General features: G+C 52.0%; 1 protein-coding gene across 1 annotated transcript in view; it reads left to right on the plus strand.

The window, feature by feature from the left end:
- COL13A1 (collagen type XIII alpha 1 chain) overlaps positions 1-15,430 on the plus strand; it is a gene marked incomplete at both ends in the record, with an annotated part of 158,418 nt that overhangs the window by 55,424 nt on the left and 87,564 nt on the right. Inside the window, 2 exons of the mRNA XM_080694674.1 lie at positions 9,661-9,687; positions 12,549-12,584. Coding sequence (XP_080550800.1) covers positions 9,661-9,687; positions 12,549-12,584 — 63 coding nt within the window. The remainder of the gene's footprint in view (positions 1-9,660; positions 9,688-12,548; positions 12,585-15,430) is intronic.

Raw genomic sequence — 15,430 nt, forward strand, 5'->3', positions numbered from 1 at the left:
ACAAGTGCAGGATGGAGGTGTAGGTGTGTGTGTGATGTGAACTGCTGCCCACATCTCCTAGAACATGTCACTCTCCATCTACCTGAGCTGGAAAGGTCTGGGGTTGTCTTGTGGCCAAGAGACATCATCGGCACAGATCTGAGCTGTGGCACGCTGGCAAACATTTAACAACCCGCTCTGGGGTGAGAGGTGGGTCTGCTTTGTAGTTTTTGCCAGTCTCCATGGTGTGAATATTCCCACGGTGGCCAGCCTTCAGCTGCCAAAGTGAAGTCACCAAGCGCCAAGTTAAGAAGAGGACACCATAGGCTATCTCAGGACTGTGCCCCCCAGTCTGAGCAGTTGTTGGGTAAGTAGCTAAAGCCTCCAGCTGCCCTCCAAGCTCTGCCTATGGCCAATGTTCCTGGAGGGGTGCACCGGGCTAGGTTTCGGATCCATCAGCAAGTCACATCCCCCTATAGCCTCTGTCTCCCCTTCCGTGTGGCGAGCTACAATGAGGAAGCACTTTGTCCATCTGAGAAATCCTGCTCTGGGGAAGGAGGCAGTCCAGACATGTGCCCCGGCCCTCCCCGCAGAGCCAGGGTCTTGGCCGCAGGGCTGTAAGAGAAAGAGCTTGGATGTTCCCTTTGATGTCAGCCTCAAAGGCCAGAGACTGGCCCGAGGTCATTCAGCTTCCCTGATGGCCATCGCCGCAGACAAATTTCTCTAGATGGTTCTTGAAGTTACTCAGTGCTTCCTCAATGCTTTTGAGGCAGGGGCTGTTTCTTTGCTTGCCCCTCCCCACACCCCCTTCAGGCCTCCAGGGCCCATAGTCCTGTAGTCCTGAGAGGCTGTGCTTCAGTGAGCCAAGCTCTGTTCCCGCTGTGGTGGTGTCAGGCCTGGATTCGAGCGCAGGCATGCATGGGCTCTGTGCCCTGGATGCATACCTTACGCTCTCTAGGCCTTTTTATCTGCAGGGTGGGAGTGGTAATTATTGCCGCTGTTGCACCGGATCATCAGGCAAATGGAGTGAAATAAGGTGCATAAAGTTCTTAGCATAGCGCCCGGCACAGAATAACTGCTCCAAACATGAATTATTATTTGTACTAACAAGGTCTTGAGTAGAGGCAAAACAGGCAAAGCTATAAAATAATGGAATCCTGAAAGCAGGCAAACCACAGATTAAGTAAGGCTTGGGGCCTGGGCAGGGGGTGTGGGCAGGGATGTGAGCTGGAGGGACTGTATTGAGTGTCCTGTTGGTCCAGCACAGGGCTCCCCATTTTTAGTTCTACTGACATTTAGCTCCAAAAGTCTTTGTTGTAGAGGGCCCTGAACATTGTCTATTTAGCATCATTCCTGTCCTGCACCTTCCCAGTAGCACCTTCCCAGTCGTGACCATCAGAAATATCTGCAAGCAAGTGTGGTGGTGCACGCTTGTAATCCCAGCACTGGAGAGGCTGAGATAGGAGGATCATATAGGTTTGAGGACAGCCTTGACATCTTTAGCAAGGCCCTCCACTACTTAGTGAGACCCTGTTTCAAAACAAAGAATAAAATAGGACTGGGGGAATCTCAGAAGGAGAATGCCCCTGGGTTCAATTCCCGGTACCTTCCTAATGATGTTTTCCTTCCTCTAGGGGCAACGGCTGTGTTGTTGATCTTTATGTAGCCAGAGCCCAGGTCAGTGATTGACACACAGTAGGTACTGGGGATGGAACCCAGGAACCCAGGAGCATTCTACCTTCTAGCTACACCCCCCAGTCCTATTTTCTTTATTCTGAAACAGAGTCTCACTGAGTTGCAGAGGGTCTCACTAAGTAGCTGAGGCTGGCCACAAACCCGGATCCTCCTATCTCAGCCTCCCAAATGCTGGGGTTACAAGTGTGTGCCACCATGCCCAGCCCTAAATGTTTATTGAATGCATGGGCATATAAAAAAAAACAACTAGAAGAAAGGCATTCCTACGATGCCAGCCACCCAGGATTCCTCACAGGGCCCACACCTGCATGTCCATTTAGAACACCCTTGCTTGGTAGAGAGGGTCGGTCCCTGGGGGAGAACAGCAGGAGGCTGAGGTGGCTGGTGACAGACACACGGAAGGTCCCACACTGGTCAGCTGACACGGATCCTTCCTGATAACCCCGCTGCAGGTCACTGGGCCACCCCCGGTACTAGAGACAATCTTAATAATTCTTCCTGCAGTTTCTGAGGCCAGGGGCAGGTCACAGTGGCGTCCATGTGGCTTCTTCCTCCCCAAGACCTACTCCACAGGCCACGGGACACTTTTGTTAGAAGACCCAGGGGAGGGGAGTTCATTCTGGCCCCCCTCCCTGTCCCCACCCCTGCAGCTACTGGTCACTTGCCTCCTGGGCTTCTCTTTCTCTGTGTGTACAATGGGACTTGGCGATTCCTGGGTGGCTCTCTCCTCTGGTGCCTGTTCAGAGTGATGGGTCAGCCAATAGCTACGTTACTGAGTGTGGCCTTGTGGCCTACGTGGGAGACCAAGCTGTGAGAAGGAGGCACTGCTGGAGTTAGCAAAGCCATCGGGTCTTCAGCCTCCTTAGAGCCACGAAGCTGGTGCTGAAGCTTTGAATCCCAGGGATCCCCACTGCAGGCCTGTTTGATGAAAGTTGATACGGGCTGGGCAGCAGCTGGATTTCCCAAGGGGCCTGCAGATTTTCCAGGAGGACCCATGGAAATGACTCTGAGCCTCATCACCGAAACCGACGGGGAAAGTGTTTGTGATAGAGAAATACTTCCTTTTATTTATTTCTATTTATTTATTTATTGCATTACTGGGGGTGGAACTCAGGAACCCTCTACCACTGAGCTGCACCCCCAGCCCTTTTTATTTTTTATTGTTTTATTTTGGGGGGATAAGGGAGATTGAACCCAGGGGCATTCTACCTTCAAGCTACACCCCCAGCCCTATTTTATTTTTATTTTGAAACAAGGTCTCGCTAGGTTGATGAGAATCTCACCACTTGCTGAGACTGTCCTCAACTCTGTGATCTCATGTCTCAGCCTCCCAAATACTAGGATTACAGGTGTGCTCCACCTCACCTGGCTTTATTTTTTTTTATTTTGAAACAGTCTCACTAAATTGCAGAGGTTGGCTTCAAACTTGCAATCCTCCTGTATCAGACTCCCAATTACTGGGATTACAGGCATGCACCACCACAGCCTGTTGGAAGCCTTCTTTTTAAATTCTCTTCTGGAGTCAGCATGTAGGGGCTTTTCTCCTTCTGAAGGTTGCTGTAAGTGACAGATGGGAGTCATGGAAGCTTGGAAGAGCTTGACAAAGCCAGATTCCCTTTGTGAGACAAAGGAGCTGTCAAAGACATGAGTAGGTTGAGTATGAGAAGAGGAGTGGAAGACAAACATGATGGGCATCCCAGGGAAAGGTCTGGGAGGATGTGGGTCTGCAGGCAATTGGGGGTGGGCTGAGCTGCTTTTTGAGTGACGGCATGGGGAGAGGCACTATAGCAATGAGGTTGGGAGCCCTACTAGCTACTAACTGATTAGCTGCAGGGGACACTCATCCTTCTCCTGCCTCAGTTTCTTCATCTGCAGGGTGGGGACAATAGAACCTACTTTATGATGGAAAACATTCAGAATTGTGCCCGGCACCTGATAAGGACCTTAGAGATGTGCACGGCGAAGGTGGTGATGGTGGTGATGCAGAAACCCAGGAAGTCCTCAGTGGAATTTACATTCCTCAGGAGTGGACCCAGCAAACGGTTCTCCTGGCACCTGGCTGAGTGCCCTCTCCTCGTCAGCTCCCCTTGCAGTGGAGATTGCTAACGACAGGCAGGGCCGCCACCAGAGCTTAGCCATGGTCTGGGGACCTTCCCCAGAGCTGGGAACCCAGGTCACGGCAGGCCCAGCGGGCGTCGAGCATCTGCCCTCCATGTGGCTGAACCATCCCCAAATTGCCACAGGCTGAACTTTGTCACTAGCCTTCTTCTCGTGCCCAGGACAATGTCCCCTGGCCAGGAGACATGGACTCTGCAGCTGGGCTGGCCCCTCCGGCAAACTGCACTCAAGGGATATTTTCAGATTCTGGGTGACATTTTTCTGCCCCGCGACCTAATCAGTTCCAGATGCTCCCCTCCCCCGCCCACACTGCGGCCGGCTTGCTGTGGAACCCTGCGTGCAGGCCTGCCCGCCCGGCCTGGGGCTTCCTGGCCCAGTCACTACACTTCTTGGCTTTTTTTTTTTGCTTTTAATTCAAAACATTTTGTTCCCCCTTCACATGATGGTTTGACAGAGGCCAGCGAGAGATAGACTGTTTCCTCTGGAAGGGAACCAGGGCAGAGGAGCAAAGGGAGCCGGCCTGCCTTGGGAACGGGAACGTGAGGAGCAAGGGGGACATACGGCCCTTCTTGGCCGAGCATGAGAGAAGCACAGGAGTAGGGCTAAGCTGCCGTGGCCAGGTCACCAGGGCTGGGCGGACGCACAGGCCCAGCTGGGAACCCCAGCCCAGGGTTACTGCCTTCAGGTCCCTTACTGCAGCAAGCTGCTTTCTCTACCTTCCTTTGTCCGGGCCCCCACTCTTTTTTGCTCCCTCCTCTGAACACTTGCATGTATAATTCTTGGCTGTTGCCAGTAATGAGATAGGGGCCGGTGCTGGGGTCCACAGGCTATAGGAGGCAGAGTGGATACAGAAGAAAGGGACGAGAGGGGTGGGCAGGAGGCCAAGAGGTGGGCGTCAAGCAGGCAGCTGTGGCCGGCAGACCTGGGAGGGCAAGGCGCCTGGTGCACCTTGGAATAGAAACGGGGCGGCCGATAGGGATCAGGCACATTGGTGGGTGGGGTGGGGGGGGAGAAGCTGGCCCCGCCCCGCTCCTTCCTGCTCATTGTCTATTGCATGTCCTGGGAAGCCTCCTGAGGACTGTGGGTGAACAATCCTGATCTCTTCAGGTGCTGTTACTTGTTTTTAATTTCTTTTTTTATTTGTGTGTGTACTGAGGAATGAACCCAGGAGCATTCTACCTCTGAGCTACACCTCCAGCCATTTTTTAGTTTTGTAATTTTGAAACAGGATCTCGCTAAGTTGCTGAGGGTCTTGCTAAGATGTTGAAGCTGACCTCGGACCCGTGATTCTCCTGTCCGGGCTTCTGAAATATTGGGATCACAGGCGTGCGCCACTCCCCAGCCAGGTTCTGTTATTTGGCTCTTCTCGGTGTGCTCTGGTGCCCGCTGCCCTGTGCTCTGTAAAGCGACCTGGAACATAAGTTTGGGCAGGTCCTGAGAAGCCCGTTTGGTGGGGCAGGAAATTGAGGCCTGGGGACCACGCTTTAGTGCCCCGCAGGGCTGATTCTGAGGCCCAGACCTCTGGGTTTCCCATCCAACAATGAAAACATGGAGATGAAATAAAGAGGGAAGAGATTATGTTGGTGAAAGTGAGCCAGGAAAATACAAACTCTGAAGACCAGATGGAAATCCCTGCGCAGAAGGGTTCTTGGATTCCGCTTCTAAGGGGCCTCCCGCCTCCCGTGCTGTCGGCAGTGCCACTGACCTGGGCATTCTCTCTGTCTCTTTCAGGTCCTCCTGTAAGTACTCACCGCGGCTGGCTCTCGTGCATCTGAAAGGCTCTGTCGTCTACGGGTAACACGGTGCTGGGTGGGGCTCTGCCAGCCAGCCCCTACTGTCTTCCTGGCGGTCCCGATGCAGACTGCTTCTGTGGGGTCCCTCCAGAATGTTCTCCTGGCCTCCAGGGAAAGAGGCCCATATTTTGTTTTCCACACGCCTCTGTGCCCCTGTAGGGCAAGACAATGGCTGCCCGAAGCAAAGCAGGCTTTGATTTCATGCTGAAAGGCTGGCCAGCAACCAGCTCCTTTGTCCCCCAAAGAAACAAGTGAGGTCAAAGAAGAAGCAGGTACTAGAAAGAAGAAAGAGCACGCCCCTGCTCATCCTGTCCCTTGAAAGGCTCCTGCCGGTACAGAAAGCAGGTCAAGGAGCCGCCAAGTGTGGGCTGCCCAGGAGCACTTGAGGTGTAGGCCCCTGGGTGGGGGACTCCCATTCTGCCCAAGTCTCTTGGGGCAGGTGGAGCTGGTGACGATTGTGAACTAGAGGAATGTCAGCCGGGAGACAACACATGAATTAGAGGTAGCAAGCTGCTCTTTTTCCTGGGCCTCACTCCCAGGGTGGGCGGGGGAGCCGGGCCATTTCCAAAGAACCCGAGAAGAGCCCAAGGAGACTGTCTCCCAGACTCCCTGAGATAATGGATCCAGAAAGTAGGAGCACGTGTTCTTTGAGGGACAGCATTTGATATCCTAACAAAAGACCCAGAGGGCGCTGGGGGAGCTGGAGATCGGAGTTGAAAGGCCCAAGCCCTGGCATCAGATCTTTCTCAAGGTTGTTGAAACCTACCCTATCATCCCTCACTCGGAGAAATCATTTCCATAGTCATTTTTCTCTCTATCTGTACATGTGAGAACAGCCTGCCTGGTGTTTAGTGAGACCATTACTTAATATTTCATCTATGGCCTCAAATGCCCTCCAACTCGTGTTGAGGATCCTGCTGAGCCCCCCTGACTGACAGGTCACAGTGAGAGAGGAAAACCCTGTCGTTCCTTGAAAAGAGGAGTGATTTATCATGGCACATTTGGGATGTCGGATCTCAATTCCTGTCATCCATCTTCCAAAATAAACTGCCATAGGGAACTTGGCACAGACCACCTGCTGGAACTGGGCTCCTGGGCTGCATGTCCCCCTGTCTTGATGTGTTGTTGGGTTTTTTTTTTTCTTTATGAAACCAAAAGAGTCCTCCTCACCTCCCACCTCCTAGGGCCTCCTTCACACAGAGTCCCCAGGACAAGGCCCCTGGGGCTTATCCAAGGGGCATCAGCTCTGATATCCCTCAACAGCAATTTAGCATTCTGAGAGTTCATGCTGGCCTGACCCAACGCAGTTCCCAGCCAGGATGGTCACTGCTGCTCTGGCGTCTGTGGCAAAGGAGCAAGTGAGAAGGGGGTATGAGTCTCTGCTCAAGATCCCTGCCCGTCTGACCACCAGGGAGCGAGGGAGAGGGCCCAGGGAGCCTGGCCCAGAGAAGGAGCCCAGACATGTGCCCAGCACTGGCTGAAGCTGCAAGGCAAGAAGAGAAGGGAGTGGGACGCTGGCCAGCTGGGGGTCCTTATCAGCCCTGCTCTCTCCACTTCCTGCAAAAGAAGGATGCTGGTGGCCAGAGGCAAGGGCTGGCCTGATTCCTGTCTGCTGCCCTCTGGGTGAATCTCAGGGCTGGTCTCTGTCCTCCAATTGGACAAGCCAAGTTCCAGTGGGCACAAGAGGGCCACACAACCATGGAGGATGGACTCATGTTGCACAGGAACCGCTGAAGCAGTAGCAAATTGGAGGCCACCACTGCCCTACCCTTTGTGCCCAAGCCAGACATTGCTAATCAATTACCATAATCCTTCAGCCAGTCACTCAGAATCCATCAGAGAGAGTGCTGCAGCTGACGTCTATCAGCCATGCCTGGGCTAGATTTCTTAATAATGGAAATAGTGATATTCAAACAGATGACCAAGGGAAGCAGGAATTTTTCTTTCTCTGGAGGAATATAGGGAAATATTCTATGTCAGCTGCCAGACCTGATTGAACTTGATTCTTGTGGAAACACAAGGTGACATTTTCTGTGTGAAACGCTGTTGGGTTTTTAATCACACTGTGGTTACCAGCACCAGTACTGGCACTGCTGCTCCCAGCTGCGTGACCTGGCAAGCTATTTAACCTCTCCCTGCCTCAGTTTCCTCACCTATGAAATGGGAATAGTAACAGTATCTGCCTCATTTTGGTGTTTTGAGGAACATACGTATATATGAATATTATACATGTCTGTATGTATTTTTCCACTTAGCATAAATAACTCATTTTGTACTAGGAACAGAGGGGTTCCCTACATGATTCTCCAAAAGTTTCTTGTAGGCCTTTAATTTTTAGGAGAAAATTGTTATTCTGTAAATTATTATTAATGTATTATTTTGTTTATTTCAAAGTCCCCCCCATTCTGAGGGGGGATTTATAAACTAGATAAAGGAATGGGGGTGGGGAAGGAAGAGCAGAGGCAGGAGTACTTGATTTTGAGCTCCCTGGTGGTCAGAGGAAGGAGGAAAGCAGAAGGCCTTTTTGTTTGTTTTGTTTTGTATTTTGAGACTCGGGCTATAGTAGGTAAGAAGACACCTGTGGCTTGGTGAAGCATAGCTTTTCCTGGTCCTGGGAACTGAGATAAGTCCCTCTTGTATGTTGCATGACCTAGATGATGTATGCAGGAGTAAGTAGATGCTTTTTTTTTTAATTCCAATTCAGGGTAGATCCACTCTGTGAAGTCAGAAACTCCCACCCTGGCCATTGCTGCACAGTGGGGAGGTCGCTGTCCCCCCTTTGGCCCGCTCTCTGGCAGTAGAGGTCAGGCAGGGGGGACGGAGGAGGGCTTAGCCCTGAATCTCTGGCGTGATGGGGAGTCCCAACACCTGAGCTGTCTTCAAGGGGGTCTGCAAAAAGGAGACTCATTTGCAGATGATATTGAGGCTGACCAGGAGCTCAGCCCTACTCAGGCACTGGGGCACATTTGTGAAGGAGAAGGGACCTCCCGCCTCTGGAGCTCACGTCTCTGCTATGGGGCAAAGTCATGCAGTGTGACAGGGATGAGGATGAGTCCTGGTCCCATGAGGGTCATTGCTTAGTGCCTCTCAAGGACCTCCCTGGCCCCCACTGACACGGGACAGAGGGGACAGCCTATTCCCAGTGCCACCTGACTGCCTCCGCGGCCCTACACAGGCCGAGCTTGTCTTCCAAGGACACCTAAGCCCCCCACCCCCTACTCTGCCTTTCCTCTGTGGGAAGAGAGATGCTGTAGGCGACAGCAGGGTCTGTGGAAGGGAAACCAGGCCGGTGCTATGCACAATGTTATGAACAATGGATTCGAGAAAGACAGAGTGGTGGTCAGTGAACACAGGTTCTTTTAGCCTCAGGGGCCTCCACATGTGCTGAGCCCCAGCCTCCCTGCCTGCCACCCAGTCCTGACCCATCATGGAGTGAGTGGTCTGACTGGTCAGTTGCACTTCCTCCCTCGGGGTCTTCTGGGGAGGTGCCCCTGCACTTCGCCTGGGTCATGGGTCATTGGCTCAGATGTAGCAGGTCCAGCAGGAGCGTGCAGGTGGGTAGCAGGCACTCCGTGTGTGGTGAGACAGGGAAGACCAAGCCCTGACGCCCACTCCACCCTTTCCTAGGCCAGGCCAGCATGGCTGAGCGGTGGACGGAATACTGCCCTGAGCAGAGCAGCAAGGCTCAGAGAGGACCACACTGGCAAGACCCACAGCCAGTGACCCTTGAGTCACTAGAAGGACGTTCTTGTCTTTCTGTTTCCTGCTCCCAGCCTGGGCCTGGTGTGCAAGAGACCCTGGATAGCTGGTTTTCTGTACGTATGGATGCATGGATGGATGGATGGATGGATGGATGGATGGATGCATGGATGGATGGATGGATGGATGGATGGATGGATGGATACTTGCTAGAACTGAAAGGAGGTCTAGTGATCAAGGCCCTGCCCTCCTTTCGTTCATAAAATAACAGGATATCAGAAAGCACAGATCCCAACGTCACACCACTGACTGGGGCTGTATTGAAAGGTCAGCTATGCCAATACACCGACCTTCACCCTTCACCCCTTCATTTCAGGGCCCTACTGGAAGACCTGGACTCCCGGTAAGTAACTTCTGTTAATTTCTTCTCTCTTCTGCTTCTCTCTCCTGTGATTTATTTATTTATTTATTGTGATACTGGGAGTTAGCCCAGGCCTCCTTACATACTAGACAAGCATTCCAGCATTGGGCAACCCTGGCTATTCTTCTCAATCCCTGGGCTGGCTGGGCTGGGTAGCTGGTTCTTCTCCAGGTCTCTCAAATCTATAGCTTGGGTGAAGCCCACTCCCAGGTCCCTCTACTTGGTGCCTTGGAGAATATCTGAAGCCTGCAGCTGCAGCTGTGGCTCTTGGTGCCCCTTGTGGGGCATCGGGCAGGCAGATCCCAGCAGCGGACCCTTCAGTGCCGGAACTCGGGTCTGCGCTTACGGTCCTGTGATGTGGGGCCAACGGGGCTGGCAAGCCACAGCTCACTAGGATCCTTATTCGTAACAGCTAACATTCAAACCACTGCTCCCCCTCTTTTATGCCCTCTGGTAAAAGAGTGGGCTCAATGTCCATTTCTGAATTCTGGAAAGGTTGTGCCAAGTCATCAGGGAAACTTAGGAACACAAGTAGAAATAATACAACCAACTCTTATTGAAACTTTAATAGGACCAGGCACTATGCTAATCAATCTTCACACTTGACTTGTTCAGCAACTTAGTGAAGTGGGTGTTATTACATCCATTTTAGAGATGAGGAAACTGAGACTCAGAGAGGTCAAATACAGTATCCAACTGTCCACACTTCAGTGGTAGACCTTTCGAGGCCTGTCTTATCACACCCTTCCACACTGGTATTTCCATGCTTGACATTGGAGAACCATCTTCAAAGTCTTCTAGGACATCGGCAGGCCTGGATAGATGGGACGAATGCCGGGCATGGATACTGTGGGCCCTTAGATCAGCAACTCAGGGCGTCACCTGCCTGCCCTGTCTCTCTCTATTCAAAGTTGCATCCGTTGGATTCCAGACCATTCTATGCATCCCTCTTACCTTTTTAGACATGAATTATACTATGGCCATTTCACGAATTCATCAGCTTCTAGAATTCATACCCAGCATTGACTTTCTCAATGAAACGCCTGTGGGAGGATGTTCAGCCTTGAAAGTGGAAACTCTCCCAAAGAGTAAGAGCCATGGACCAAAGCAGGACAGTGAATAGGTCCTGTGAAATCCAAGGAGGGAAAAACATATAACCAAAGAGGACGTGGGCAGACTTTGTTTTTTTCTCACAATGTTCACCTTTAAAAAGCATTCAGAGAGCAGGGACTGCTGCAGAGTTTCCAGGCTCTGGCCATTCCATGCCTCTCCCTAACCTGAGCTTTTTATGGCCAGGGCTGCAAAGAACATTAGCTCTTTAAAAAAAGAAATGAAAAGGAATCCAAAATGCACATCCTGAAATACGATTCAAAAGCCCAAGACAAGCAGACTGTGAGGATGACACAGCCAACAGCCAGCACTGGCCCAGGTTCTCAGCAGGCAGGAGAGATTTCAGGTCCTGCGGCACAGTCCTGCCTATGCTTCCACATGAAGGAACCTGGGAGTGACCTATGAGCAGATTCACTGATGCTGGCGCCGTTATGAAATGCAAAGGGGTGAAACACAGACCTGCTCATTCTACACACTTGCCTGTGGCTTTGCTGGGTGCAACACTAGTAGATGCAGGTTACGCAATGCTTACCAAGAGCCAGGCCCTGGGTAAGCTTTCTAGAGACATTGTCTCCTGGGATCCTCCCAGCAACCCACAGGGTTGAACACCCATTCAACCAAGCCAGTGCTCAGGGGAATTAGAGAAACAGTCAGTGCTTATAACCTGCACTTCTACCTTGCCATTTTTGAGCAGAGACAGAATGCCTTACTCCAAGACACCATCGATCTTGACAACGTAGGTATAACAGGAGCCTACTTTCAGAGCTGAGTACCATTCTCACATACACTTGGGATGCCAATTGTCCTTCCAGAAACTTTGCCCCAGTGGGGTCAGTACATGCAGAGTCGCCCCAGAAATGCCCACGTATTTCAGGGGAGTACAGGAACACGGTTCTCTCCTGCCTAGAAGGCTGTATAAACATGACCTTATTTTCTGCACTGTCCTTCCAGGCTCCACCCTAGATTTTATGATGTCTGCATTCATATGATTGCAAAAAAATATTTTCTACCAAAGTGGGGAGAAATAAAACTTAATAAGCAGATTTCCAGAGTGAGAAGATGTAACCCTGGCTACAAAACAAAGCAGCTTCCTCTGAGCATCTGAAACTCATGATATGGCTGAATCCACATGGTTCACGGGCCTTTTTGCCCATGGTGGAAGTGGCAGAAAGGAAGAGGAGAAGGAGGAGGAGGAGGAGGAGGAGGAGGAGGAGGAGGAGGAGGAGGAGGAGGAGGAGGAGGAGGATTCCATCCATGGCCTGCACAGAGGGAGGGGTAGGAGAGAAACAGGCACTAAGGCTCTGGCAGACAGACCTGGGCAAATGATTCACCCATCTGTCATACAGGAGCTACCGGTCACCTCACTCTTGAAGTTGATGGTGACAATAGGGCATGCTCTGGCCCTCCCTGGCATGGGTTGCAACAGCAGAGGTCTAAGGGAGGAAGGGCCTTGGAAACACACAGGGAAAGTGAGGCCCAGGCTAGGACCAGGCTCCTGCTTGAGCACTCACCACACCACACCTGAGTGCCTGCTCCATAGGCATGGCCACTTACTGAATAGTCTGCGGGGTCACCTGGGAGGCTCATCCCCATGATGCTTGGACATCATCCAGGATGTGTCTCAGCTGCCCATGCCAAGTAGGATGGCTGTGCCCCAAACCAGGTGCACGCCGAGCCTGTGGGACACACTGGCTGGCTCCAGCTCCATCTGATTGTTTACACTCCTTCATCAGGGGGACAAAGGTGCCATCGGGATGCCTGGACGCGTGGTGAGTTGGCCCGTTGATACCTGCTCGGTGGTCATCGCTCGCTTCCCTGTGCTGGCCTGTCCTCCAAACCATGGCAAAGCGCTGTCCACTGTGTCCCCAAGGAAAGGGGCGGCTTCAGGGAGGGGCGGGGAGAGAGAAGGAAAGAGATTTTATCCAGTCTTCATACTTCATAATTAGACTTTACAGTAGCTCATCCTTATCTGCAGTCAGTTTCTGTGGTCAACCATGGTCCAGAAGGATTGCTAAGTATAATACAGTGTTTTGAGAAAAAGGCCATATTCACATAACTTCTGTGGTGGGGGAGGCACTGGGGATTGAATCTAGGGAAATTCTAACCCTGAGCTACATCCCAGACCTATTTTATTTTTATTTTGCTAGGTAATGAGAATCTCAGTACTTGCTAAGGCTGTCCTCGAACCTGCAATCCCAGCCTTTTTTTTTTTTTTTCTTTTGGTGGTACTGAGGATTGAACCCAGAGCTTACACAGGCTAGACAAGTACTCTAATACTTAGCTACATTCCAAGACATCTACTGGGTATCTTAGAATATGTGTCCTGTGGATGCACTGGGACTACAGTGCTTGGCAGAGAATTATTACACACATACAAAAAAAAAATCCAAGAAAAGTTGCATTTATAAAAAGCTTCTTGCTGATGACCTATTAGGTGGCAGGGTGAGGCTGGAGCCTCAGCACTGAGAGTTCGCCGTCCTGCCACCCCCAAGCAGGCAACTCGCCCTCAGATGAATAGCTGCTCCTGCAACCACCCTTCAGTGGAGCCAAAGTTTGCAGAGGTATCTTCTGTATATGAGATGGTGAAGACAAGGCCTGGTTCTAGGCAATACCTCCAAATCTTTGCCTGGAGGCTGAGCATGAAAATTTTCCTGGTCAAAAAAAAAAAGAGAGAGAGAGAGAGAGAAAGGGAGATGAGAATGGATGAAAGGGAGAGTGTTTCCCAGAAACGGGAAGGCTGGCACTGGTCCCCGAGGTCCTGGCACCAGGAATTTTCCTAGCAACCTCAGGCTGATAATGGTCTCCAGAAGGCTAGGAAGACAGAGCCTGAGACAGCGATGGCATGCACTGGCCCCACCGCCGCACAGCCAGGTCTAGGGCGTGTATGGCTGAGACGCTCTACCGTGGCTCCTGATATCCCACCAGCACCAGCCTCAACCCCCAAATTGCCCCCCCAGGCATTCCCATCACCGTGGATACCACCACCCCCATATCGCTCCTGGCTTTGCCTTGAACCTCACTTCCTGGGCTGCGATTAGCTTTGGGCATGGCTACAGCGTTCATGCATGAATCATGCCTGGTGTGAGCATGTGAGACCAGGCATCCAAACCCTAGCTAACCCTTGCAAGTGCTAACTCTATGCTGGGCATTGTGCTAATAGCTGCACATACATCAGTTCATAGAGCCCTCACAAGAACTGCATGCAGGAGGCACCATTTCCATCCCCACTTTTCAGATGAGAAAATTGAGGTTCAGAATTTGAACACCTTTCTCAATGTCACACAGCCAGGCAGGGACTGAGTAGTGACTTTAACCCAGACACCCAGACTCCAAACTTGTGCTCTTGACCCTGGCAATGCACCCATAGCATCAGAGCCACAAGGAGGGTCTGGGCCTGCAGCTGAAGCCCCAGAGGCCTGAGCTAGTCCAGAGTTCAGGACGAGTGTGCCATGGCACCAAGCATTGAGCTGCCCGGGGTCCACTTGTGGCCCGTTCATCAAGATGTAGGGGCTGGAAGCCCTGAGCCACCTGCAGGAGGCTCTCCCACTGATTCCAGCCCAGAATGCGGTGGCTCTGCCTGGCCCTGGCCCTCTGCTTCAGTTCTCTAACTGCTAAACCCTGAGCCCACCCAAGCAGTCACTGAACTCTTTTCAGAGCAGGGGAACAGTACCCCACCATCCTTTCTCAGATGCTTACTGTGTTTGGGCTCCCGCCGGGCACATCCTCCACCACAGCCCATTGGAACCCCATTTTATAGATGAGGATGTTGAAACTCAATTTACCCACGATGGGGATGGAGTTGGCATTTGTCCCCAAACCAGTTCCCCCACTGTCATTAGCCCTTATAGGTAAGCCTTGGGATCCTCTGCCTGAATGCAACCGCTGGCATGCAGGCAAGGCTGCCAACCTCAAAGTGGTACCTCCCACCTCCCATCCTACTCTTTTGTGCCTTGAGGACATCCCCCCAAGTGCCCATCTGAGTTTATCTTGACCCACAGCTGTGAGGAACCACAGGACACCTCTTACTTCCTCCTGGGCAAAGCTACTTTGGGGCTTCATGCTGCTGGTGCTATTTTCAATGTGGCAATGGGCCCATTTGGCTGCCAGCTGGGGGTCCTGGCATGAGCCACCTGATAAGGACCTTGAAATTCCTGGGTCATTCCCAGGCTCCGCCAGAGGTGGCGCCACTGGTCTATTGGGAACGCTGAGTTGGAGCTGCCCATCCAATGGTCACTGTACTTACAAGGGACCTTTGGCCACTGCCCATCTCCTCTGCATCCCGACCCATCCTCCTGCCTTGCAGGTACATGCCTTATTCTGTCCACTGATGTCTCCCTGCCTCTTCATCCCCCTGTGGCCTGACCGGCCCTAACAGCTCTGGGCTTGTCCTACGTAGCAGAGCTTTGTACATGATGCCCAGATAGACTTTCAAAGCTCCTAGAGTCCACCATTGCAGAAGGTTCTTGGGAAATTCTCCCTGGCCTGCCTCTATCCCCATTGACTCACTGGCTGGGCCATGGCCTTTGGGGCAGATTTTCTCACCTAATTTAGGTCCCTTGTTCTTTCTCTCTTGTAGCTACACACACATACACACACACACACACACACAGAGAGA

This window comes from Muscardinus avellanarius (genome assembly GCF_963383645.1).
Source record: "Muscardinus avellanarius genome assembly, chromosome: 4".
In the NCBI taxonomy this organism is placed as follows: Eukaryota; Metazoa; Chordata; class Mammalia; order Rodentia; family Gliridae; genus Muscardinus; species Muscardinus avellanarius.